Raw genomic sequence first — 27,461 nt, 5'->3', positions numbered from 1 at the left:
TGGCCCATACACTGCATGGAAATCAGCTTTACTGTCTAGGAAGACAAAGAGCTGAGCCACCATGCCAGGATTTGAATGTGTGCTTCCAGAAAGACAACAGATGGCAGAAAGATGTATAAGACCAAGACTTCCTAACCAAAAGTGTGTAATCTCACTAATAAAGTTAACCTAGTCCCAAACCTACCTGACGCAGACTTTGTATCGTAATGATTCTGTTTTACCGGGAACAGGCACCTCTCTTTTCCTTCTATTGCGGATGTCAAACCATTCTATCTGGCTCATGGGCTCATCTCTTCTGGTTTCCATAGCATAGTCCGCCTCATAATCATAGTCCTCTTCCTCAGCGTACAGAGCACCTGGAGGTGTCAGACACAATCAGACCCCGGCAGACTGGGATGAAAAGCTTGCTGATTGCTCTCCTCTTTGCACTTTGTGAGGAATCAGCGCTGACTCCTGCCTCCTCCACTGCTTTTAGAAACTTCATTTTCCTCAGTCTCATTATCTCATGTATCTTTTAAATTAAAGCTTGAAATAAATGCCCTCAATAATCACCATTATTTTTAATTTGTATGAAAGTAGCACCTAGAGGTCCCAGCTGAGATTGGGGCCCCGCTTGTAAATACACAAAGACAATTCCTGCCCCAAAGAGCTTACAATCTAAGGAGAAAAGACAGACAGCACTCAGTGGAGGTGCTCCAACTGAAGTAATTTCAGTATAATAAATAGCTAAAAGACAGACACAGGAAATATTAAGTCTTTTTGGGCGGGAACCATGATACACAGAGATATTAAGTCATTTGGCCAAGAAGGCCATCCTTGCTCTCGAGTAATAACTACTAATAATAACGTAACTATATTTATTAAGCACCCTCCAAAAAGTCACCGGGGGTCTTATTAAACAATTCTTAAAATATTACCAGTTAAACACCCTACATGTAATAAAAATACAAATTGTCCTAAAGGCACTGTAGTATATATCTTTCTCCTTTCCCAATCTAATCAGCTAAAAAGTCATCGGATACTCCCAGGGTCTCGCCAAATTTGCCACCGTTAAAAACAGATGCTCTGTTTTCTTTTCACTTACTTGAATATTTGACGTTCCCTTCCATTTCAACTTTCAGAATCAAGTCATTACATGTGGTGTTCTCCATCGCAACAGAATAATATATTTTTTGTATCTGAAAAACAGAGAGAACACCCTAAAAGCTCCTTTAAATAACAAAGAATTTAACCAACCAGGTCTGCAGCAATGCATGGGATTCTGCACATACTGGAAGTTACATATGATTAGGGAGAGTGAGAGAGATTCCACAGAAACTAGTTTCAGGCAGGTTTGTATTTGGTCCGACTCAGCCATGCCTCTGATGCAGCTATCTGTGCTATCACAGCTACCCTGCTTGTGATACTTGTGATAGCTTCAATGAGAGCTATCACGAGTCTGTGTGCATGAGCAGGGGAATCACACCCATAGCTCATAATGTAGTTATAGCTACAGATTATCTCCTGATGACTGTATTGGATACAACAACGACAGACTGACATGCAATATTCAAAGACCTAAAGGGCCTGGGACCTACCCTCTTCAAAGACCCCCTCCCCGCCCCCCACCAGCCGCACTCCATGGAGGTGCGCAAACTGAAGTAATTTCAGTGTAATAAATAGCTATCAGGATGTTCTCCATGAGGCTCCATAGACTTTGGAATTTTTCCCTGCAGCTGGGTCCAAAACAAGCAAAATCTGTGACCTTCAGGGTACTCTGCATCTATTTTCCAGGGATTTGGGGGAAGACGGGGGTGCATAAAGACAGGGTCTCAGGCAGTATGGGGTATTGATTGCTTTGCTTAGCTTAGTTACTGTTAGGTAGGATCTAAGAAGGGGTGAGGCTGCCGATGTTCCTTCCTGCACTGTGTGTGATTGGAAGTGAAGGTGGGGCAGGCGCCTACAGATGTGAATTAGTACCATTTTCTTTTTGAAAGAGAAAAATAAAATGAAATTTATAAGTTTCCAAGCTCCATCTTACACTCAGCGTCCCATTTCCTTTGCCCTTTACCGTCACTTCAACTTTGCTTCCGAGGTCAAACTGCAAACCAAACCAAACAGTAGACATTTAGCACTTTGGCCATTCTTCACTCATTGTCTTTTTCCTGTGATCCCTGAGAGTCTTGCTTGTTGTCTGGGATCTGGGCAACCTGCACCATGTTAGAAGGTGTTCCCCTTTTGCCATGAGTGAGGGACTGTAGGGGTTCCTCCTCTCTAGTGCAGGGTTGTAACAGTTCCCTAACTGTCATTCAAGGAACTATGGGGCATGTCTTCTCCTACCTCACTAAAGTGATCCCTGCAGCAGGAGTAGGGAGCATTTTTCCAGGCCCCACTGCACTGTGAATCAGCGCAAAGGACATATCTTGCCCCTTCCCTCCCCTAAGATGACCCTGAATGGACAGAGGACCGCAGTGGTCCTTCCCATTGGAGGAAAAGCAGCAATCTGAACATCTGGGAGAGGCAGAAAGGTGCCTATAAGTGCTAAATATTGTTATTACACAGAAAAATGGCTGCAACCAAAGTACATCAAGGTTGCTGAGAAATGAAAACATTCCTTCTGTTTGCAAACTAGGAAATATCACAACTTAGAACAATAAAGGGTTGAGTACCTGTAGTTCTTCCTGAATCTGGACATTGTTACTATTCAAGTTAAAATAGTGCTTTTTGTGCCTTCCAGGTAGGTTTAATGCAAGATTCAGAATGGTGGGATCACTTTCTATAGTTTGTATGCTATACTGCGATAAAGCTTCCAGGGCCACCACTGTATCCTGTGTGAGATTGAAATACAAATGAACACCAGCCACACTGGAGTCTTTCGGCAATAGCAAAGTGCTCTAGTCACATGCCTCTCCTTGTAAGTAACTCCTCATTCAGATCGCTCCTTTTTAGATCTCTGTTCCTTTGAGCTTCACTCTTTGAAGTCTCCATGTGTCCGCTCACCCCCTCAATCCATTCACCTTATTTTCCAGATTTTTTCGATCAACATTTTGGACCAGATCCCCAGCGGGTATAAATCTTCGTAGCTCCATTAAAGTCATGGAACCCTCACTAACCCTTATTGTTCCTTTCCTAGGGCCAAATTCTCAGGTGTTTATTTAGGGACCTCAGGACTTGGTTCATTGTGGGCTTCAAATCGAAATAAGCAACTTTCTACCAATGGAAAATCCAGTTTCACCCCATAACATTATGATCCTGAACTGCTGTAAACGGCTGCCTAGTTGGACCCATAGAAATATTTATCTTTCCATATTTATTGGACATGTAAGGGTTTTTTTTACAGTACTTTACCCCCCACTCCATTGAGCCTGAAAGCCACATACTTGTGTAGAACAGTATCCGCCACCATATTTCCTTTTTTCTGTTAACCACGTAGCAATAGGTTCTGCATACTTGATATCCTTCTGGAGTAACGTCTGAAGTAGTGCGTAAGCGGTAGCTTCTATAGAAACTGCATCTTTACCATTTCCCCAGTAGCGCTGTTGCGTTGCTGAAACAATTACTCAGTCTTGAATCAATCCGGGGAAGGTATTTTCCAAAAATTACTTCAAATTAGCTCAATGTAGAAAAATATAGGTAATTTATTTCATAGTAATGATTCCACCCAAGATACACAGCCACCACCACTCTGACGATATACATAAATAAGTATAGGAAGCAAAGGTTATAAAAAAGCCAAATTTCTAACAGAGTTTTGACCTATCCCAGCCATGATAGTGTATTGATCACAATGTACTGACACAGTTGTTATAGAGTACTGATCACAATGTATGCAATGCCAACAGAGTGCAGTGCTAAGAATGTTTCTGGGGATAGCTTAAAGGTAGAATTATTATTCCAATAGGTCTAGAGTTAATAATCTGCATACTACCTACATTTAATCATGTTGGCCTTATTGCACCTGATCTTGCTTTTAATTATGTTGCAACAGCACCCAAGGACTTTGACTGGGAAGAGTCCTTTATAAATGGAATCATCAGTGTAAGAATAATTATTAGTACCTGCATCGAGTGTAGAAATTTCTCTTAAAATCTGTTCTGCCCATTTGGCTTCTGAGCTGTTGTCTTTCACAAGAGCCAGAGCATAGGCAGAGATTGCAACTGAGTAGAAGTTCAGCTGAGGTGAGAGTTGTGCATCCATGTAAGCGACAGCTTTTTCAATGCCTTGTTTCTGTGGAAATAAAAATGGATCAGTTTGGAGAGTGGTACAAAACCAATGCAAGGTAACACTGATTTGAGTTGTTATAATTCATTGAATTATAGCAACACAATGCAGCTATTTCTAAATTAAATCGAATGGGAGTGAGGTGATCTAAATAACTGTGATTAAGAATAATGCAAAACAATTATATTTGTTGAAGATTTTGGCAGGGAATAAAATGATTTCTGATATGAGCACTGGCTGGCCTATGCTAAAATAGATGGGCTATTTGAGTTGCAATTGCTCCATTTACAAGGAGTACAAAATTCTCATCAGAGACTCCATGCCGCGTACAGCTGATTTCTGGGGGAGAAGAGAAGGCACCTTTAGCATCTGATTGCAATGGTTGTGGCACCAGATCCTAGTTTTCTGGGAGAGGAAGGCTTCGAAGACGATGCAGGCAGTAATGTGTGCAATAACAAGATACTTCAAGATGAATGTTTGTCCAATGCACTGAGTTTGTAAAGTGATGGATAAGTGCTAAACAGTATTGTTTAGACAAATCCTGAGTTTATTACTCAATTTTTACTTAGTCCTTTCTCAGACAAAACTGGGAGTTTGCCTGAGTGGGGACCTCAGGATCTGGGGCTATTAATTATTATTATTAGGGTCAAATTTCAAGACAAATTAAAAGAAATACATTTTCACACAATGCCTAATTAAACTGTGGAACTCATTGCCACAGGATGTCATTGTAGCCAAATACATAGCAAGATTCAAAAATGAATTGGGCCTCAATATGGATAACAAGACTATACAGAGATATAATAGTTGATTCTAACATAGGATCTGGGAGAGAGATTAAACTTTATGGTTCAAGGGTTAAGCCAGTCTCTTAATTATTAGAGTTAGGAGGTTTCTTGCACCTTCCACTGAAGCATCTAGTGCTGGCCACTGTTCAGTCTGGCAATTACTATATTCCTCTGTTCCTGCTTCCACCTAGAACCATGATTTTATTACCTCACCATGGATTACAGAATAATTATTGTGTTTGAAGCTCAAAGAACATGGCTTTTAGTCCTGGCTTCATTTTGTAACAGTATTTATAGTGCTGGTTTCCACGTTTACCCATCTGTTTAATGGATAACAGCACATCCATCCTCACAGGGGCATTGTGAGGACTGATTCATTTAAATGTTAGATCCTCAGATGGCAGGAGCTATAGAAAATCCAAGTATCATAAGCATGCCACTGCCAATGGCCTGGTTCTCCCAACTGGTGTAAAATCACATTTCCTGGGCCCACTGTTCCTCTTGCACTTTTGAAAAGGTTCACCCCAAGGAGAGCAAGTAGTGATGCTGCCACCTGCCGTCCCTCTGGCTCTGACCTGGGGGAGGGTAGCTTTAAAATCTGTGAGGGGCTTCAAAGAAACTTGCTAGTAGAGGCAGCCAAGGGGATGCATTGAATCAACGTGTCCTCCAGCCACACTGGCCTGCACTATGTGCTTTTGGGGATCTGCAGTCTCCCCACAGTGGAAGAAAGGTTGTGGTTGTTTTGCACTGCGCCAGCTCAGCAGACTTGTTGCCACTGGGGTGTGTGACTGTATTTCTCCCAACAGAAATTCGAGTTGAATCTGGCCCAAGAAGCGTAAGGGTTGTGCCACAGTGGAAATGCAGCCCCAACAGTGATGATGAGACCAATGCCATGCTTAGGAATCTCTGTGCTGCTAAACCAAGCGCAGCACATATGCCAGCACAAAACAAATGCATATACAAAGAGACAGATTTAAGAATAAAAGAAAAGCAGGCTTCTTACCACCTCAGAAGACTTAGAGTCATTGAAAGCCCCCAAGGCCTCTTGCATAGCGATGGTTATAAAGGCCGTCAAAGCCAAATGCTCTTCAGCTTTCCCAACTCCACCCTAGAAGGTTAATCATGGGAAATCTTCTAAAGCATACATGTTTGTTTAATTATTTAATCGAGCAAATCGAATTTTATTTCTTTGTATGAAAAATAAACACCACCACTCAGTCATGCATTTGTTGCTAATACACCCCCCCCAACATCCTTCTCCATTCTCCCAGCGACACTTTTTTTCCATCGCATAAGCAGTTTTTTCATTCAGCGATTCATAGCTTTTAAAGCAAAAAAAAGGCCATTGGATCCTCTACTCTAACCTTCTATAACACAGGCCTTTACATGTTCCCCATTTACTCCTAGACCGAGCCCAAAAACTTGTCTAAAGCACATCTTCCAGGAAGGCATCCCATCTTGATTTGAGGACATCAAAAGATGAGAATCCACCACTTTGTCTCAATGGTTAATCACAGTCTGGGTTAAAAATGAGTGCTGTATCCCTAATTTGAATTTGCCTGGCTTTAGCTTGCAGCCATTGGTTCTTGTTATGTTTTTTTCTGCTAGATTATAGAGCCCTTGAGCACCTGGTATTTTCTCCTGACGAAGGTACGAATACACTGTAATCGACTCACTACTTGATCTTCTTAATAAACTGAATTGATTGAGTTCCTTGAATCTCTCACTGTGAGGTGTTTTTTTCCGGCCCTTGACTCATTTTGTGGTTCTTCTCTGCACCCTCTCTCTTTAGAAAAAATCCTAATTCCTCCCCAGTTTGCCCCAAATACTCATGCTTTTAAACAGTTAAAAATATTTTGCTGCTAGAGCTGTTGATTTTTCCCTCCCCACACACAATTATTCCCCAAAAGTCCAGAATCAGGGGGAAACAAAATAGAACACATGGCCACATCATCAGCTGGTATAGTGCACCAATTTACAGCAGCTGAGAATCTGGCCCGTATGGGAACAGGTTCTTATCATTTTCAGTGACCAACCTGCATAAGTCTGTCCATCACTGGGTGAGGGTCATGGAAGGAGCCATCCGCCTGCTGTTGTCCAAGCAAGTAGAAAACAGCTTTGCGTATGTAACGGTCTTCGACACTGATGTATTTTCTGCACCTTGTGAGCACTTTAGCAATGAATGCAGTTAGCCTGTATAAAAGACACTGGTTTCATTGATATTTGTGATTCGCTAACATGAATTAGTCCTGGGGCTCTCAAGCAATTAAAAAAATTAATCACGATTAATCACGCAATTAAAAAAAATTAATCGTTCGATTAATCACTCTGTTACGCAATAATAGAATACCATTTATTTACATATTTTTGGATGTTTTCTACATTTTCAAATATATTGATTTCAATTACAACACAGAATACAAAGTGTACAGTGCTCACTTTATATTTCTTTTTTATTAAAAAATTTGCACTGTAAAAAAGAAAAAAGAAATTGTATTTTTCAATTCACCTAATACAAGTACTGCAGTGCAATCTCTTTATCATGAAAGTTGAACTTACATATGTAGAATTATGTAAAAAAAACCAACCTGCACTCAAAAATAAAACAATGTAAAACTTTAGAGCCTACAAGTCCACTCCTACACACGTAAATATCTTGTGACGCTGGCTACAACATTGCCATGTGAACACCTGTTCTCATTTTCAGGTGACATTGTAAATAAGAAGCGGGCAGCAGTATCTCCTGTAAATGTAAACAAACTTGTTTGTCTTAGTGACTGGCTGAGCAAGAAGTAGGACTGAGTGGACTTGTAGGCTCTAAAGTTTTTCATTATTTTGTTTTTGAGTGAAGTTATGTAACAAAAAAAAATCTACATTTGTAACTTGCACTTTCACAATAGAGATTGCACTACAGAACTTTGAATTGAAAAATACTATTTCTTTTGTTTACCATTTTTACAGTGCAAATATTTGTAATGAAAAATAGTAATATAAAGCATCCAAATATTTAATATTTAATAAATTTCAATTGTCATTCTATTGTTTAACAGTGTGATTAAAACTACGATTAATCTCAATTAATTTTTTTAGTTAATTGCGTGAGTTAACTGCAATTAATTGACAGCTCTAATTAGTACATCAGAAGATTCTGATACAATTTTGCACAAGCTACTGCTACGTGTAACATTGACCAGTCAATGGTAGTTATGGGGCAATGCCGAAAGATACACGAGGCATCAAGAAAGACTGAAGAATCTCAAAAACAACAAGGAGTCCGGTGGCACCTTAAAGACTAACAGATTTATTTAGGCATAAGCTACCGGACTCCTTGTTGTTTTTATGGATACAGATTAACATGGCTACCCCCTGATACTTGAAGAATCTCAGTGCAATTCATACCTTAGGGCACAACATACTCACTACCGCACTGGGCCCAATTCTCTTCTGACATGGGTTTTTCATGAGTGTAAAAGATACAGAGAGATAGATATACAGAAAGATAGCGAGAAAGACAGATCCAGTCTCATGTATAATGAAGCCTGGTTTACACACCAAGTTGCATTGGTTTAACTAGCAGTGTGAATTTCTATTGTTTTAGTTAAACCAGACAAGTGGATACTCTTCTTGCATTGATGAATTAAAATTAAACCAATATAAGCAGTTTTAAACATATATAGAAGTGTCCGCCCACGTGTTTGCATTTCTTATTAAACAATGCTTGCATGTGCCCACATAATTACAACAGCATTAGCTGGTCACTGAAAGTTGTTCAGAAAAAAGTCTCACTTTATTAACAATAAAAACTATTTGGCCATAAAAAGCCAAAGAATCAAAGTTTAGGCACACAAACTTGCATCCATATTTTTGCAAATACCCATTGTGCACGTGTGAAGCCTGCTCACATAGCTGTGTATGTAGCTAATTTATCTGTGTACATATTAGATGCACTCAAGTATATGGGTGCAATTTGGCCCCAAAAGTCAGGAACTAAACTTCTGATGCACGATGTGTGATAACCTTGGCATTTTATAATATAAAACAAGAACTAAGACTGATTATGACGTATACACTACCAGGTACTGCTGGGGGTTGTTTTGAATGCTCCATAAGAGCCATCCTCCTTCTGAAATTCAAGAAGTCTCGTGTAACCTGCATAAACAAGCAATCAAATATATTGGTTAAGAATATAACTGTCCATGGACTTGTATTTATGCATTTTGGGCCTTTACATGCAACACCTGGATTAACATGGAAGTGCACTCCACTGCTTTTGTTTGCTCCTCATAAAGGTTTTTTTGTTTTGTTTTGGTCTGCGTGTGTGTGTGATTGATTGCAACAGCAGGCCTTTGGAATAAAGTAGAGGAAAGGGAGCACGAGTTTTGTTTAAGTCCTGCCTTGATGGGTCTACTTGGCTTGGCATAAGGGCATCAATATTACAAGCATTTGTGGATACCAAGGAATTTCTGCCTGGTGGGTCCCTGAATATCCATCCCCAAGTACTGCCACCTTCTTGAGGAGCTGTACAAGGGGACAAAATAAGACACAAAAGAGGCAGTGAGGTCCAGCAGATAGGACACATAACTGGGAGTCAGGAGATCTGGGCTCCATTCCCAGCTCTGCCATTGACTTAAACAAGTCACTTCATTTTTCTGCACCTCGTTTTGCCACCTTTAATGTGAGAGTGATATTCATCCTTGTAAAGTTCTTTCTGATCTTTTGATAAAAGGCACAGTAGAACTATGTTTTATTAATAATAATTAATCACCAGTAATAGAACAGCATCATGTTTCCTTGGGGGATTTTAGATAAATACAACTACTAAGAAAATGAAATGATGCTTGACCAAACACCTCAGGTTCAAAGTGTTTCTGTTTTCCAGTCAGATGCGTGCAACACATTCTAACATACTTCAGGTTTGCGTTGCACTCTAATTCGTTGTTAACATGCACAGAATCCAATGATGGTGGGAACAAATTATTCTGACGAGGCCCGTGGTAACAGAAATACAACAAGGCCAAAGATCTCCATTCATCTAACTGCCAGACAAAAGTCTATTTTCCATCATTACTCTTACGGGTGAGATTCTGTGCTGCGCAACACAGCACTCATAGCCCATGGAGGAAAGTGGGTATGGTGGCTTTAAGTCATTTGTATGCCCTCCCAATGTTGGGATGTTCAGCAGGCCCTGACATAACACTAACAGCCCTTGGAACCAGTGTAAGTTATGGCAGCCTGTCACCGGCTGCCTATGGGTCACAGCACAGCCCAGATTGCCGCAGCCCCACACACTACAATCCAGGCCTCCCTGCACCCCTCTCACCTCCAGCATCTCCCAACATGGAGCCAGCCTTGGCTGCATCTGGGGCATTTAGAGTCACTCTGGCTCTTTGATTCAGTGTAAAGGCGCTGGAGCGAGGGAAGGATTTCTCTACACCAGGGGTGGGCAAACTTTTTGGCGTGAGGGCCACATCTGGGGATGGAAATTGTATGGTGGGCCATCAATGCTCATGAAATTGGTGGTTGGGGTGTGGGACTTCCACAACCTCCCTTGGCAGCCTGTTCCAGAGCTTAACTACTCCTTTAGTTAGAAAGTTTTTCCTAATATCTCACCTAAATCTTCCTTGCTGCAAATTAAACCCATTACTTCTTGTTCTATCTTCAGTGAATATGGAGAACAATTGATCACTGTCTTCTTTATAACAGCCTTTAGCATATTGGAAGACTGTTATCAGGCTCTGCCCCCCCCCCACACACTTCATTTCTCAAGACTAAACATGACCAGTTTTTTTAAAACCTTTCTTCACAGCTCAAGTTTTCTAAACCTTTTCTCATTTTTCTTGCTCTCCTCTGGACTCTCTAATTTGTCCACATCTTTCCTAAAGTGTGGCAACCAGAATTGGACACATTTCTCCAGCTGAGGCCTCACCAGTGCTGAGTTCAGTGGGACAATTACTTTCTTTATCTTACACATAACACTCCTGTTAATACATCCCAGAATGCTATTAGCATTTTTTGCAGCTGCATCATATTGTTGACTCATATTCAATTTGTAATCCACTATAACTCCAGATCCTTTTCAGCAGCACTGCTGCCTAGCCAGTTATTCCCCATTTTGTAGTTGTGTATTCTGATTTTTCCTTCCTAAGTTAAGTACTTTGTCCTGGTTTTTATTGAATTTCATCTTGTTGAATTCAGACCAGTTCTCCACTCTGAATTCTAATCCTGTCCTCCAAAGTGCTTGCAACTCTTCCCGGCTTGGTGTCATCTGCAAATTTTATAAGCATGTTCTCCACTCCATTACCCAAATCATTAATGAAAATATTGAATTGTACCAGACTCAAGGCTGACCCTGGCAGGACCCCACTAGATATGCCCGCCCAGTTCGACAGCAAACCATTGATAACTACTCTTTGAGTATATCTTTCAACAAATTGAGCACCCACTTTATAGACCACCTTTCCTTAATTTGCTTATGAGACTATCACACAGGACTATCAAAAGCCTTACAAAAATCAAGATATATCAAATCTACTGCTTCTCCCCATCCACTAGGCCAGTAACCCTCTCAAAGAAGGAAATTAGGTTGATCTGGCATGATTTGTTCCTGACTAATCCATGCTGGATATTCCTTATAACCCTGTTATCTTCCACACATTTACGAATTGCTTGTTTAATAATTTGTTCCAGTATCTTTCTAGTTATCAAAGTGAGGCTGGCTGTTCTATAATTTTCTGTCTCCTCATCTCACCCCTTTTTTAAAATAGGCACCATGTTTGCCCTTCTCAAGTCTTCTGGGACCTCATCTGTCCTCCAGGAGCTCTCAAAGATAATTGGATATATGGATCAATTTCAATATTCATATTAAAGTGTGTTTGGCTTATAAGCAAGTACAAATGGTAACCATATATATAGCTCTGCTGTAATAAAGACACAAGAGGAATATGTTTCACCACAATATAATTCTTGTCATGAGAATATTTCATTAATAGCTATTTATTTAAGGGGATAAACTGCAGGTGCGGTTCTATTCTGCATGTTGCACAATGACAACTCTGTAGTAAGGTTTGCAATGTCTTACTTCATTCCCAGTCTTATTTGATAGCCTGGAAAAACTTCAAAGGGAATTGCTGTGAGAGCAGAGGTTATAGTGTACCTAAGTACTGGCATCCAGCAATGGAGGGCTGTAGCTTTTTTCATGGGCTTGTGACAAATGATGCTACCAGATGAAAGCAGGGAAAAGTAGCTTTGGATCATCAATAAAATAGGTAACAAGCTGGAGGAATTTTAAGAGCTGGGGATATTTTTATAGCCGCATTTGAATTAATTTAAAAGACACCACGTTCTATAGACTTATGTAAATACATGGCCCAGCAGATATTGCGTGGCAGCGGTGTCCACATGGACACTTAGTGCGTGGCAGGTTAGTGCAGAGTAGACTTACACCCCAACTTGCTGTGAACTAAGTGTTCATGTAGAGAAGCCCTAAGTAGCATTCATATCACTGGGAGTTCCATGCCCATACAGGAGTTGTGGGGAAGGGAAGCCCCTAATTATATTAGAAAAGTTTTGCAGAATTCTAATTAACCAAAAAGAATCTTTGGGTCAGAGCCTTAGCTGGTAGAAACTGACACAACTCCATTGACTTGGATCTTTATCAGTTCACAGACAGCTGTGGATTTGCTTACACCCTTCCCCTTTGATTTTATAAGTGTATGGAATTTCATTTGTTCTTCCATTATCATCCTGGCAGGTGAATGTGCAGATTTTGTGCCTGGTTGCTAAATGTCCATAATAGTTCTGCAAGTTAGTTAGAATCAAGCTCAGTCCTATGTCTAACATCAATGTTTACTCTACAATGCAAAGAGAGAACAAGTAAAATAGTTTTGCTATTTTGGTGGGGGGGCGGGGAGGAGGAAGATGTTCCGCATACCTTGTGCAATCATGTTATAGGCTTCTTCTTTCCGTTCAGGTTTAAAGTTGATCCACTGTTCACTTGCATCCAGGTATTCAATGGCATACGTTGCTGGAGCCATTGTCACCATAGTTTGCTCAGCACAACCAGTTGGCACTTTGATAAGCTTATCAATTCCAGCTGGACTAAGACAGTTTTGAATGGACTCACCCATTATATCCCCTATATTGGCAAAAAAAAAATCAGACCAAAATTATTGTATTTAAAGGTTGGAAAGGGTAAAAAATAAGAGTAAACATAACCCTAAAATAACTGGTTATATGATGTTAAATATTTCCGACCATCTTTTATTTCAGAAGTTCTAGCATGCTTTGGAGCAGTGACTTGAATTTTGGGGGTGTGTGGGTGGGTGGGTGGGTGTGGTGGGGCGTGTGTGGGAACATTGTGCCAGTGATATGCCTTTTGCCATGCCGGTGAAAAATCTACCCAAATTTGGCCAAGTTACAAGTCTTTGAAAAATCATAGTTTGCATATGCTCAGTAGACATTTGTTATATCTTCAGTTTAATTCTCTGAAAATTCCATCTGGACTGGGCATAAGCCAGCCCAGGGTTGACCACGACTTTCCCTGCAATTGCAGTTCTGTGACCCTAAGCACACCTCCATGACAACTGGCAAATGGTTTAGTGTTCTGTAACAGCAACGCTGAGTAGGCTTGACAAACTCTCTGCACCTAGCGGACCACTTTCATAGTATTTACCCATAAAGAATGTCATGTAAGGCCTCTAATAAAGGCTTATTTTATACTGATCCTCATAATCATCATGAGATATATGTACAGATGGTGTTTAAAGATGTTGTGTATATGTATTGAAACTATGTTGTAAAGTCTGTCACTAACCAAATTAAAAAACAGGTTTCTTCCAGACAGGAGTTAGGATATATATTCACCTGTCCATCTTGGTTCACATGTACATTAGTATTATAAGCCAACACAGTGGGAGACCAATTTAAACATGAAGTCAACAAGAGGTTGGGCTGAAACTGGAGACTAAACCACAGGGGGTTTCTGATGTCTCTGAAGGGACAAAAAATGAACTTCAAACATAAGAACATAAGAATGGCCATACTGGGTCAGATCAAAGGTCCATCCAGCCCAGTATGCTGACTACCGACAGTGGCCAATGCCAGGGGCACCAGAGGGAGTGAACCTAACAGGTAATGATCAATGATCTCTCTCCTGCCATCCATCTCCACCCTCTGACAAACAGAGGCTAGGGACACCATTCCTTACCCATCCTGGCTAATAGCCATTAATGGACTTAGCCTACATGAATTTATCCAGTTCTCTTTTAAACCCTGTTATAGTCTTAGCCTTCATAACCTCCTCAGGCAAGGAGTTCCACAGGTTGACTGTGAGCTGTGTGAAGAACTTCTTTTTATTTGTTTTAAACCTGCTGTCCATTAATTTCATTTGGTGACCCCTAGTTCTTATATTATGTGAAGAAGTAAATACATTTTCCTTATTCACTTTCTCCAGACCACTTGTGACTTTATAGACCTCTATCATATCCCCCCTTAGTCTCCTCTTTTCCTTGATTGCAAGGAGACATTTTGTTATCCACTCACTGAGGAAAACCCATGGCAGAGGGAAGGTGCGTCATGAATGCTTGGATCCTGGTTTGTCTGAAACCAGCTATCTCTGCATAAGACTGAACTTGGGGTGGGGGTGGGGAATCTACTTCATTATGTAGGAAAGGTAACCACTGATAAGTGTAGACCCAGCTTGGCATTTTACGATTTTGTTTTATATGAAACCATTCCTGTTTCTGTAGTCCTTACTCACTGTCCCCTACATTTTAGCTTTTGATAATAAACTTATGATTGTTTTTGCTGTAGCTCTATCTCAGTGTTGTGATGTTATATAGGAACTTACTCTCAGTGTACACTGGGAATAGCGAATCTGGCAATTCCTGAGAGTGTCCAGCAACAGGAGCTGGATACTACAGGGGAACATTTCAAAGGTGATTGAGGACTGGGGTACACCTCTTGTTAACCCGCAAGGCAAAGTAAGGGCTGACAGAGCCCTGAGGAGATTGTTTGGGTGGCTAACAGATGGGTGGTGTCAGGAAGCTGACACCCAGAACCAGCAAGTCTTCCTCTCGCTGGGGTCAGTGGGGTAACAGTCATGGGCATCCTGAGAAAGTGTCACAAGTTCCCAGCTGTGCCAGGTCCAAGCACTGGAACTGTGAGCAGGGAGGCTGTCTCTCCCATGCTTTCAAAGACTCTCCTACTGGGCCCAGGAGGCATGAACCACCTGAACTGAATAACTGAATGCAGAGGGGAAAGAGCTGGACCTGAAATGTGTGTGTGTGTGTGTGTGTGTGTGTGTGTGGCAGGGGAGACAGAGTGAATTCATTTGGACAAGGACGTTGGGAGGTATGCATACAATGGAACTGGAGGCTGAAGGGTATGGGGGGAGAGGGAAAATTGGGACCAGGAGTCGGGGGTAAAGGGGAGACTGGGACTGGATGGGCAAGGAGACTAGGACTTGGAGCCTGGTGCAGAGAAGATTATGACTGGTAAGATAAATAGACTGAGACTGGGAGACAGTTGTGGGGGACTGGGACTAGCTGGAGAAGGAGATTGGGAGCCAGGAAGGGAAAAGGAGGGGGCACTAGGAGCCAGTGGATGAGGAAGGAGATTGTGGTTGGTCTAGGAGACTGGGGGAGAAGAATGAGACTGGTTGAGCAAGGAGATGAGGACTGGGAACCAGTGGGGCCAGGGGAAGAGGTGAAGGGGAAAGAGGCTGGTCTGATGAAGAGCCCGGGTGAAGTGGGAGAATTAAGACTGGATGTGCAAAGAGACTGAAACAAGCAGCTGGGTGGGGTGGAAATACTGGATGTTGGAGAAGGAGCCCAGAGAAGGAGATTGGGACTGGAGCTTATGGGGATGGGGAACGAGGGTATGGGATGACCAGATGCTTGGGGTGAAGACACAGATTGAGAAAGAAGCCAGGAGATGGGAACTGGGACTGGCTGGGAAAGGAGACCAGGGCTGGGATGAGAAGCCTGAGGAATGGAGAATGGAACTGGCTAGGCATGAAGAACACAACTGGGACAAGGAATCAGGGTTGGGAAAGAGGCAGGACAGGGACATGTTGGAGGGGATAGGAAAGATGGGGTCAAGCTTGGAGCAAATGGGCAGAAGAGCCTGCGCCCACTAGGGAAAACTCCCCTCCAGAGCCTGTAATGGAACCCATGATTCCCAAGTCTCACCATTTCTCCGCTGTCAGCAGACATCAGTGAAACCCTCTGGCAAAGTGTGTTGCTTTTCCCCCTCTAGTGCTGGTCCACATAGAGGATGACAACTTCTCCTGCTATCAGTTACTTTGTTAGCTCCACAGGCAGAGGTCTGTGCAGTGAATCTAAAAGTTCCAACCCTGCTGATGACCCATGTTGGTGTCAATATGATGCCACATGATGGAATATCTGGGTTTTTTTTTCAGTTTGATTTTTTAAAAAACTAGGAAATTACACAAAAATTGGCTACCCGTGCAACCTTAATTTGCCCCTCTCTGAGTACGCGTTATGATCCAGTCTTTAATTATATGATCACATACTATTTTTTCCACAGAACCCCTGCCTCATTCAATGCACAGGATGGATTTTACTCTGCAGGTGAATCAGGGTTGTGTTAGTGAAAGCAACTGTTTTCTGTAGAGAGATTTAGGTTAGATATTAGGAAAAACTTTCTAATTATAAGGATAGTTAAGCACTGGAATGGGTTACCTAGGGATGGTAGAATCCCTGTCATTGGAGGCTTTAAAGACCAGGTTGGACAAACATGTAGGGATGGTCTAGCTATCTTAATCCTGGCTTGGCACTGGGAATGGATTAGATGACCTCTTGAGGTCCCTTCCAGCCCTCCTTTCTATTTTTCTTCTCCTTTCATCTGGCTTAAAAACAAGCAATTTTGAATATCAAGTCTAAGTTGGTGATCCAATTGATTGCTTCAGGTGAAGTGGAGAGGATGGCAGAGATACCACTGAGATATGATTATTTGACACATTGATTGATGAGGTGTTCCATAGTTTGAAATCTGTTTCCACAGTCACAAATAGGATTGTGCCTTTATCTCTCAGTCCCCATTTATGGAGAAAGTAGGCACATCTGCCATGTGGTGTGTGCATGCAATTCAAAGTGAACCATATTTTCTATGGGAGTGAAAAGCCACTGCATTCTTCAACATGATCCTCGATTCGGTGTGTATTTGGGACATTGGCATCCGTCCACCTTCCACCCCAAGTCTTCAAGCTCTTGGGGTATCTCTACACTACAATAAAAGAACCACAGCTGGCCCAGGTCAGCTGAGTGAGGCTGCACAGCTATAAAATTGCAGTGTAGACATTTGGGCTTGAGCTGAAGCCTGGGATCTGAGACCCCATGAGTGGGGAGGGTCCCTGAGCCCAGGCTCCAGCCTAAGCGCAAACATCTACACTGAAACTTTATAGCCACACAGCCTGAGACCCGGGCAAGCTGCAGCTGCGCTGCAGGTCTTTTGTCGCTGTGTAGATGTACCCTTGTATTGCAAGCCAAAAAGGTTTTCTGGATTTGAAACAGAATCTTAATATATTATTTAGGCCTTCATGTATTGGAAGATCCTTGTTCCCTTGAATACGATGGAACTCCCAAAGAATTCTCATGACAAATTTGAGGTAAGTGGATATGTGCCAGTTCAGGAAGCCAGGATCAACAAGAAGCATTGATTTCACTGTGCCTGTGGGAGCTATGTGTAGCCAATTAGTTTAATTAATCATTTAATAGAGGATTTATTGTTGTGGTTAAGTATAATTAATTAATGTGTAATGGACAGGTTTAAGCATGATAGGATCATAGGAGTATAAGATTGACAATATTTATGAGAGATAAATATGTATTTATAATGCAAGGTCTACAGGCTGAGGCCTGTATGATTTCAGCTTAGCTATACCAGGCCTCAGGAGGTTGACATAAGTAGGTAACCCAGGAATAACCCTGTACCAGTAAAGTTACAAGATAAATGTAAAAAAATGTTTAAGAAAATATGCCACAATGTATTCGTCTAGGCCAATGGGTCTCAACCAAAGGTATATGTACCCCTTGGGGTACACAGAGGTCTTCTAAGGGGTACATCAACTCTTCTAGACATTTGCCTAGTTTTAAAACAGGGTACATAAAAAAGCACTAGCCAAGTCAGTACAAACGAAAATTTCATACAGACAATGACTTGTTTATACTGCTCTATATACTAAACACTGAAATGTAAGTACAATATTCATATTCCAATTGATTTATTTTATAATTATATTGTAAAATGAGAAAGTAAACCATTTTTCAGGAATAGTGTGGCTGTGTCACTTTTGTATTTTTTGTCTGATTTTGTAAGCAAGCAGTTTTTAAGAGAGGTGAAACTTGGAGTATACAAAACAAATCAAATTCCTTAAAAGGGCACAGGGTCTAGACAGCAAGACACCCGATTGTAACCTCATAAGAAATTCTGCAGGAACTGCAGGTTACCGTCCAGATGTGTCTGCACAGATGTTAATGAGAATAAGGGGAACTAAGGGCAGGACTCCATTAAGTACCAGTGCAGCTGTGCTGCTGTAGCACATCAGTGAAAATGCTACATGCACTGACGGGAGAGCTTCTCCCATCAGCACAGTTACTCCACCTCTGTGAGAGGCGGTAGCTATGTTGACAAGAGAAGCCTTTCCATCGACATTGCACTGTCTACGCCGGGAGTTAGGTCACTATAACTGTGTTGCTCAGGGGTGTGGATTTTTCAACCCCCTGAGTGACATAGTTATAGTGATGTAAGTTTGTAATGTAGACCTGGTCTACCAGGATAACCTATGAAAAGCAGAGCACCCATAAGTTTATGGGGTGTGGAAGTGCAAATAAGGAAAAAGGGGTTGACAGCCTTATGCATATGTATGAGCCTTAGTAGGCCTAAGCGTAACTCGGGATAAAAGATATTGCCAGGTCTGTGTAGTGGGAGGGGAGAATAAATGTACGAGGAGCTGCCAAGATGTCAACCATGGGTAGTGATGATGACAATGATGAGGAGAATAATGATTGACACTCCAGGGTCCCCCAGCAGGAGATGTGAGTGATACTGGTCATAGGGCTAAACATTTTGCACTCTCTCTGTATCCGCTATTGTATTTTAGTATTTGTTGGATTGTTTATCTGCTTAGAGAATTTGTTACTAGAAGAACTTGTAATAAACTGGAATTGTTTCTTGTGTGCTCCTAGGGTCTTCTAATAATAATAATATTCCTGATACTCCGGCCCTCAGGAGACTGAATCTTTAACCAATGCTGTCTAAGAGGTTAATCAATGATCAATATACACATCCATCAATAAGGCTACATGTGTGTCCAGACAGGTGCACAGTATTTTGTGGCAGAGAAATCTACCTGTTAAGGGACAACCAAGTTATCCGACATCCCAGATTGAACAGCAATGGAAATTCTATGACTGACCAATGAAGATAAAAAAAATTCTGAATTGCTGCTTCTTACTTGAGTACTGTACAGTCTATGCACTGAATGAGGCAGGGCTCCCATGGAAAAAATAATATTTGATCATGTAGTTAAAGACTTTTCATAATGCATATGATTCTGGCATTTCCTAACTTCTGTATGCTTGACTTTGCAACCTTAATGTTCTTTCAACATAATTTTTTGTGTGTTTTACACAGACACAACCAATATTAGATTATATATACACATTTGCTATGCAGAGGTAGATGGAGAGGGGCACGGCTTAGATTTGGCTCTGCCTCTCTCAGTGATTTGGGACAAACCAACAGTAGAATATTTCCTGTTGAATGACAGGGGAACCCCAGGAAAGAATTGTGACTCAGATTTACAGAGATCAGCTTATGAACCTGATCCACCAGTTCGCATATCATTTGCCATCATTTTAATCTCTGGAGGCTATTTTTACCTTTCACGCTCATAAAGACATGGCTGTCAGACTCTGGTATCATATCAGAGGGTTTCTTCAGATCAAGAACAAGGTTTCTAACTAGAAAAGAAGATGTGCATGAGAACTCTTTAAGTGTTATCCAATACAATTTAATTTAAAAACGTATCCTTCTTACCAATATCTCACAATGCATAGCAGTTACAACAGAAATGTTACATTAGGAAGTTGAGAGAGTTCAGGTCAAGGGCAGACAAGAAGCAGCATGAAGAGCTGATAATAGTGGCCCTGATTCAGCAAGGTATTTAAGCATGTGCTTAACTTTAAGCACCTGAGTAATTGCAAGGAAATTTCAGTGTCACTACTTAGATGCTTAAAGTGACATGCATGCTTAAGCACCTTGCTGAACCAGGGCCAGTAAGTGCTAGCATGAGAAACGTGTAAGTTATGAAGAAATGATTTTGAACAGCATTTTAAAAAGGGATCAGGGACGCAGAAAGATGTGTGAATGAATTATTCTTGATAGACAGTACAGTGTCAGCAAAGGGTTAACAGTTTTCTGGCTATGAAAGTCTTCCAATGAAAGTCTCTCTCCACCAGAGTAGATTGCATCGTGGAACTGGTCACTCAAATGCCCTGAGAGAAAGCTGCTTCAGTATGGAAATAAAACCCCCTTCAACTGCACACCCCTAGTTGTCACCTACCACCTGACACCGGAAACCATATGGGGGTCTCATTAAAAAATTACAACCGATATTTGATGGGGACCACATCCTAAAAGAAATATTTCCTGAACCCCATATTCTGGCCTTCAAACAACCCCCCAACCGCTCCAAGCTCATCATCAGAAGCAAGCTCCCCACAGACCAGGACACACCAACTGAAAGCAGCACCAGACACAAAACCTATAGACATATCTCCACTGCTACGATAATCAATACCCCCCACAATACACCTTTCAAGATGCAGGAGTCCTACACATGCCTATCATGATATGTGGTGTACTTCATCCAGTGCACTAAATGCCAATAACAACCCCCAATAACAACCATGTAGGTGAAACCATACAATCACTGTGCTCTTGAATGAACTCAGACAGAACACGATAAAAGACAAAAACACCATATCACCCATGGGTGAACACTTTTCACAAAACGATCACTCTATATCACACCTCTTCTCATCCTCAAAAGAAATCTGCACAACACCTTCAAAAGACAAACCTGCAAGCTTAAATTCATAGTTTTGCTAGACACTAAAACTCATGGACTGAATAGCACCACTGGATTTATAGCCTGTTACAATAATCTGTAACAGGGGTGAACAAACCTGCGGCTTGTGAGTCATATGCGGTGCTTTTACAGTTAAAGTGTGGCTCGCGGAGCGACTCCCCCGTTCTCCGCCTACTAGACTGCGGGCAGAGACTCGGGGCTTCTGCCCAGCAGCAGGGTGGTGGGCCTTGGGGCTTCAGCCCCGCAGGAGGTGCCTGCTGGGCCTTGGGGTTTCTGCCCTGCAGGGAGGAGGTGGGGGGCTCAGGGCTGGAGCCCTGGCCGGCACGTCCGGCTCTCAAACCTCTGAAGATTATCATATGCAGCTCAGAGGGTCAGTACGTTTGACCATCCCAATCTATAACTTACTAACACTCCCCATATCTCTCGATGGCTGTCAGACAGGATTTTACTGGAAACTTAGATTGTTTTTTTTAACCACATTTCCATTTTGTTCACAAGAAACAACTTTATTGACAACTGGAGCTGTGTGTGTATAATCGATATTTTGGTTCATTGGCCAAACCAAAAAAACCCCCAAACCCTAAAATAATTCATATCAGATCAAAATGGAAATTTTTTCGTTTTCTTGCCAAAACAAAAGATATATAGATTCAGGTCAAATGAAATGTATTATTTAGATTTTAAACATTTTTAACCACTTCTTTTTTAAATTAAAAGCAAGGAAATTTGGAAACACCAGTCACAAAACTAGAAGAGGAGGTGGTGCACTCAACTGAGATGTGTGAGACTGAGGGTCAAGTCCCATTCTGTCTAACCCAGAGCAATGATTTGAACTTGGGTCTCGCACCTCCCAGTTGTGTGCCCTAACCACTGAGCAACAGGGTACGCTGGGATGTGTCTTTCTCAATCTCTCCTATTGAAGCCATTCCACTTTGTACAACATACATAGTCATTGGAACAGGGATTTGAACTTGAGTCTGCCACATGCAAGCTCAAAAATTGTTTTTGGCTGAAACTATTCAGCAAATTTATGTTGAATTCTCAAATAGTATCAACAGACCCAAAACTGCATTTTTTGGTGAAGAAACTATTTGTCCTAAAACTTTTTGCCCAGCTCTAGTGTCAACCAATTGAACTGAGAGCAGAACATTATCATAGTTTATCTAGAGGACAACGTGTGCATGCTTTCCTCTGTGAGCAGTCGGTCCCATTTAGGTTAATGAGACTATTCACTGAGCAAGGGGAACATGATTTGGCTGTTGATTTGGAGTGAAATTTTATCAATATTAATTTTTAGTACTTTGACACATTCACATGTCAAATTATTTGTTTGCTGAAAAAGAGAAAAAGGAAATATTTTATGGCGGTAACTGTAGCTGTCTTGCTAGTCACTATCATTCTGGTAAACAAGGATTGGCAGTACAATTATTCTTAGCATGAAACCACAGAAAAGGGACAACAAACATCGATTTTCCAGGATAAAAATTTACTTAAAACATACAAGAAATATTTCAATCAAATATTTCAGCTTATTTCCCGGTGCCATGTAACAGAGCATGGGGACAGGAATGTCACTTTAGATAAGGTTCTTACACTTACCTCTGAAGCATCTGGTGCTTGCCACTGTCAGAGATGGAATCCAGAAGTAAAAAGAAAAGGAGTACTTGTGGCACCTTAGAGACTAACCAATTTATTTGACCATAAACTTTCGTGCGCTACAGCTCACTTCATCGGATGCATACTGTGGAAAATACAGAAGACGTTTTTATACACACAAATCATGAAAAAATGGGTGTTTATCACTACAAAAAGTTTTCTCTCCCCCCACCCCACTCTCCTGCTGGTAATAGCTTATCTAAAGTGATCACTCTCCTTACAATGTGTATGATAATCAAGGTGGGCCATTTCAAGCACAAATCCAGGGTTTAACAAGAACATCTGAGGAAGGGGGGGTTAGGAAAACAAGGGGAAATAGGTTACCTTGCATAATGACTTAGCCACTCCCAGTCTCTATTCAAGCCTAAGTTAATTGTATCCAGTTTGCAAATGAATTCCAATTCAGCAGTCTCTTGCTGGAGTCTGGATTTGAAGTTTTTCTGTTGTAATATCACAACTTTCATGTCTGTAATCGCGTGACCAGAGAGATTGAAGTGTTCTCCGACTGGTTTATGAATGTTACAATTCTTGACATCTGATTTGTGTCCATTTATTCTTTACATAGAGACTGTCCAGTTTAACCAATGTACATGGCAGAGGGGCATTGCTGGCACATGATGGCATATATCACATTGGTAGATGTGCAGGTGAACGAGCCTTTGATAGTGTGGCTGATGTTATTAGGCCCTGTGATGGTGTCCCCTGAATAGATATGTGGGCACAGCTGGCAACGGGCTTTGTTGCAAGGATAGGTTCCTGGGTTAGTGGTTCTGTTCTGTGGTATGTGGTTGCTGGTGAGTATTCGCTTCAGGTTGGGGGGCTGTCTGTAGGCAAGGACTGGCCTGTCTCCCAAGATTTGTGAGAGTGTTGGGTCATCCTTCAGGATAGGTTGTAGATCCTTGATAATGCGCTGGAGGGGTTTTAGTTGGGGGCTGAAGGTGACGGCTAGTGGCGTTCTGTTATTTTCTTTGTTAGGCCTATCCTGTAGTAGGTGACTTCTGGGAACTCTTCTGGCTCTATCAATCTGTTTCTTCATTTCCGCAGATAGAGATCTTGATAGAGATCTTGTAGGTGTTTGTCTCTGTCTGAGGGGTTGGAGCAAATGCGGTTGTATCGCAGAGCTTGGCTGTAGACAATGGATTGTGTGGTGTGGTCAGGGTGAAAGCTGGAGGCATGTAGGTAGGAATAGCGGTCAGTAGGTTTCCGGTATAGGGTGGTGTTAATGTGTTTTCCTGACCCCCCTCTTCCTCAGACGTTCTTGTTAAATCCTGGATTTGTGCTGGAAATGGCCCACCTTGATTATCATACACATTGTAAGGAGAGTGATCACTTTACATAAGCTATTACCAACAGGAGAGTGGGGTGGGGGGAGAGAAAACCTTTTGTAGTGATAAACACCCATTTTTTCATGACTTGTGTGTATAAAAACATCTTCTGTCTTTTCCACAGTATGCATCCGATGAAGTGAGCTGTAGCTCACGAAAGCTTATGCTCAAATAAATTGGTTAGTCTCTAAGGTGCCACAAGTACTCCTTTTTTTTTGCGAATACAGACTAACACGGCTGTTACTCTGAAACCTGTCATTATGCAAGGCACTGCATTTAGCTGTATGGCGTGGAAATCTATTAACTGCATGAAAAAACTTGTACAGATACAGACAGACCTCATCTTCCTTTCCAAATGCAAACAGATGGACATCGTACCAAAAGGACTGAAGGTAAGAAATTCATTACAATCTACATACCACACAGACTATGCTGACAGCTTGTGCCACACGCTCTCAAAGAAACTGCGGAACCACCTGATCAACATCCTCTACAGCAAACAGAGAAAGATAAAGAATGAGCTCTCAAAAATGGATACTCTCATAAAAAACCAACCTTCCACACAAACTTCCTCGTGGCTGGACTTTACTAAATCTAGACAAGCCATTTACAACATACACTTTGCTTCTCTACAAAAGAAAAAGGATACTAAACTTTCTAAACTACTACATGCCACAAGGGGCCGCAGCAATGGTTCCCTTAACCCACCCAGCAATATTGTTAACCTATCCAGCTATACTCTTAGCCTAGCAGAAGCAGCTGTCCTATCTCAGGGCCTCTCCTTCTGCCCCTCCACTCCCACGAACATGATACAGTTCTGTGGTGACCTAGAATCCTATTTTCGCCATCTCCGACTCAAGGAATACTTCCAACACATCTCTGAACAACATACTAATCCACAGAGACCTCTCTACCAACACTACAAAAAGAAGGATTCTAGGTGGACTCCTCCTGAAGGTCGAGACAGCAGACTGGACTTCTACATAGAGTGCTTCCGCTGACGTGCACGGGCTGAAATTGTGGAAAAGCAGCATCACTTGCCCCACAACCTCAGCCGCGCAGAACACAATGCCATCCACAGCCTCAGAAAAAACTCTGACATCATAATCAAAAAGGCTGATAAAGGAGGTGCTGTTGTCATCATGAATAGGTCGGAATATGAACAAGAGGCTGCTCGGCAGCTCTCCAACACCACTTTCTACAAGCCATTACCCTCTGATCCCACTGAGAGTTACCAAAAGAAACTATAGCATTTGCTCAAGAAACTCCCTGAAAAAGCACAAGATCAAATCTGCACAGACACACCCCTGGAACCCCGACCTGGGATATTCTATCTACTACCCAAGATCCATAAACCTGGAAATCCTGGGCACCCCATCATCTCAGGCATTGGCACCCTGACAGCAGGATTGTCTGGCTATGTAGACTCCCTTCTCAGGCCCTACGCTACCAGCACTCCCAGCTACCTTCGAGACACCACTGACTTCCTGAGGAAACTACAATCCATCGGTGATCTTCCTGATAACACCATCCTGGCCACTATGGATGTAGAACCCTCTACACCAACATTCCACACAAAGATGGACTACAAGCCGTCAAGAACACTATTCCCGATAATGTCACGGCTAACCTGGTAGCTGAACTTTGTGACTTTGTCCTTACCCATAACTATTTTACATTTGGGGACAATGTATACCTTCAAATCAGCGGCACTGCTATGGGTACCCGCATGGCCCCACAGTATGCCAACATTTTTATGGCTGACTTAGAACAACGCTTCCTCAGCTCTCGTCCCCTAACGCCTCTACTCTACTTGCGCTATATTGCTGACATCTTCATCATCTGGACCCATGGAAAAGAAGCTCTTGAGGAATTCCACCATGATTTCAACAATTTCCATCCCACCATCAACCTCAGCCTGGTCCAGTCCATACAAGAGATCCACTTCCTGGACACTACAGTGCTAATAAATGATGGTCACATAAACACCACCCTATACCGGAAACCTACTGACCGCTATTCCTACCTACATGCCTCCAGCTTTCACCCTGACCACACCACACGATCCATTGTCTACAGCCAAGCTCTGCGATACAACCGCATTTGCTCCAACCCCTCAGACAGAGACAAACACCTACAAGATCTCTATCAAGCATTCTTACAACTTCAATACCCACCTGCGGAAGTGAAGAAACAGACTGATAGAGCCAGAAGAGTTCCCAGAAGTCACCTACTACAGGATAGGCCTAACAAAGAAAATAACAGAACGCCACGAGCTGTCACCTTCAGCCCCCAACTAAAACCCCTCCAACGCATTATCAAGGATCTACAACCTATCCTGAAGGATGACCCAACACTCCCACAAATCTTGGGAGACAGGCCAGTCCTCGCCTACAGACAGCCCCCCAACCTGAAGCGAATACTCACCAGCAACCACATACCACACAACAGAACCACTAACCCAGGAACCTATCCTTGCAACAAAGCCCGTTGCAAACTGTGCCCACATATCTATTCAGGGGACACCATCACAGGGCCTAATAACATCAGCCACACTATCAAAGGCTCATTCACCTGCATATCTACCAATGTGATATATGCCATCATGTGCCAGCAATGCCCCTCTGCCATGTACATTGGTCAAACTGGACAGTCTCTACGTAAAGAATAAATGGACACAAATCAGATGTCAAGAATTGTAACATTCATAAACCAGTCGGAGAACACTTCAATCTCTCTGGTCACGTGATTACAGACATGAAAGTTGCGATATTACAACAGAAAAACTTCAAATCCAGACTCCAGCGAGAGACTGCTGAATTGGAATTCATTTGCAAACTGGATACAATTAACTTAGGCTTGAATAGAGACTGGGAGTGGCTAAGTCATTATGCAAGGTAACCTATTTCCCCTTGTTTTCCTAACCCCCCCTTCCCCAGATGTTCTTGTTAAACCCTGGATTTGTGCTGGAAATGGCCCACCTTGATTATCATACACATTGTAAGGAGAGTGATCACTTTAGATAAGCTATTACCAACAGGAGAGTGGGTTTGTTTGGAGGGGGGGTGAAAACCTGGATTTGTGCTGGAAATGGCCCACCTTGATTATCATACACATTGTAAGGGGAGTGATCACTTTACATTAGCTATTACCAGCAGGAGAGTGGGGTGGGGGGAGAGAAAACCTTTTGTAGTGATAAACACCCATTTTTTCATGACTTGTGTGTATAAAAACATCTTCTGTCTTTTCCACAGTATGCATCCGATGAAGTGAGCTGTAGCTCACGAAAGCTTATGCTCAAATAAATCGGTTAGTCTCTAAGGTGCCACAAGTACTCCTTTTCTTTTTGCGAATACAGACTAACACGGCTGTTACTCT

At 42.0% G+C, this 27,461-nt stretch overlaps 1 protein-coding gene across 1 annotated transcript in view; it reads right to left on the bottom strand.

Moving 5' to 3' along the window:
- Positions 1-27,461, bottom strand: part of LOC141981972 (complement C4-like) — a 93,047-nt gene that overhangs the window by 22,517 nt on the left and 43,069 nt on the right. The window contains exons 23-33 of the mRNA XM_074943589.1: positions 19,892-19,972; positions 12,919-13,122; positions 9,062-9,137; positions 7,025-7,181; positions 5,992-6,096; positions 4,038-4,206; positions 3,360-3,526; positions 2,649-2,807; positions 2,021-2,080; positions 1,085-1,178; positions 185-356 (exon numbers count right to left, since the gene is read on the bottom strand). Of these exons, the coding sequence (XP_074799690.1) occupies positions 185-356; positions 1,085-1,178; positions 2,021-2,080; positions 2,649-2,807; positions 3,360-3,526; positions 4,038-4,206; positions 5,992-6,096; positions 7,025-7,181; positions 9,062-9,137; positions 12,919-13,122; positions 19,892-19,972 (1,444 nt within the window). The remainder of the gene's footprint in view (positions 1-184; positions 357-1,084; positions 1,179-2,020; positions 2,081-2,648; positions 2,808-3,359; positions 3,527-4,037; positions 4,207-5,991; positions 6,097-7,024; positions 7,182-9,061; positions 9,138-12,918; positions 13,123-19,891; positions 19,973-27,461) is intronic.

Source organism: Natator depressus, chromosome 1 (genome assembly GCF_965152275.1).
Source record: "Natator depressus isolate rNatDep1 chromosome 1, rNatDep2.hap1, whole genome shotgun sequence".
NCBI lineage: Eukaryota > Metazoa > Chordata > Testudines > Cheloniidae > Natator > Natator depressus.
The sequence above is the reverse complement of the archived record's forward strand: the minus strand, read 5'-3'. Positions and strand labels throughout refer to the sequence as shown.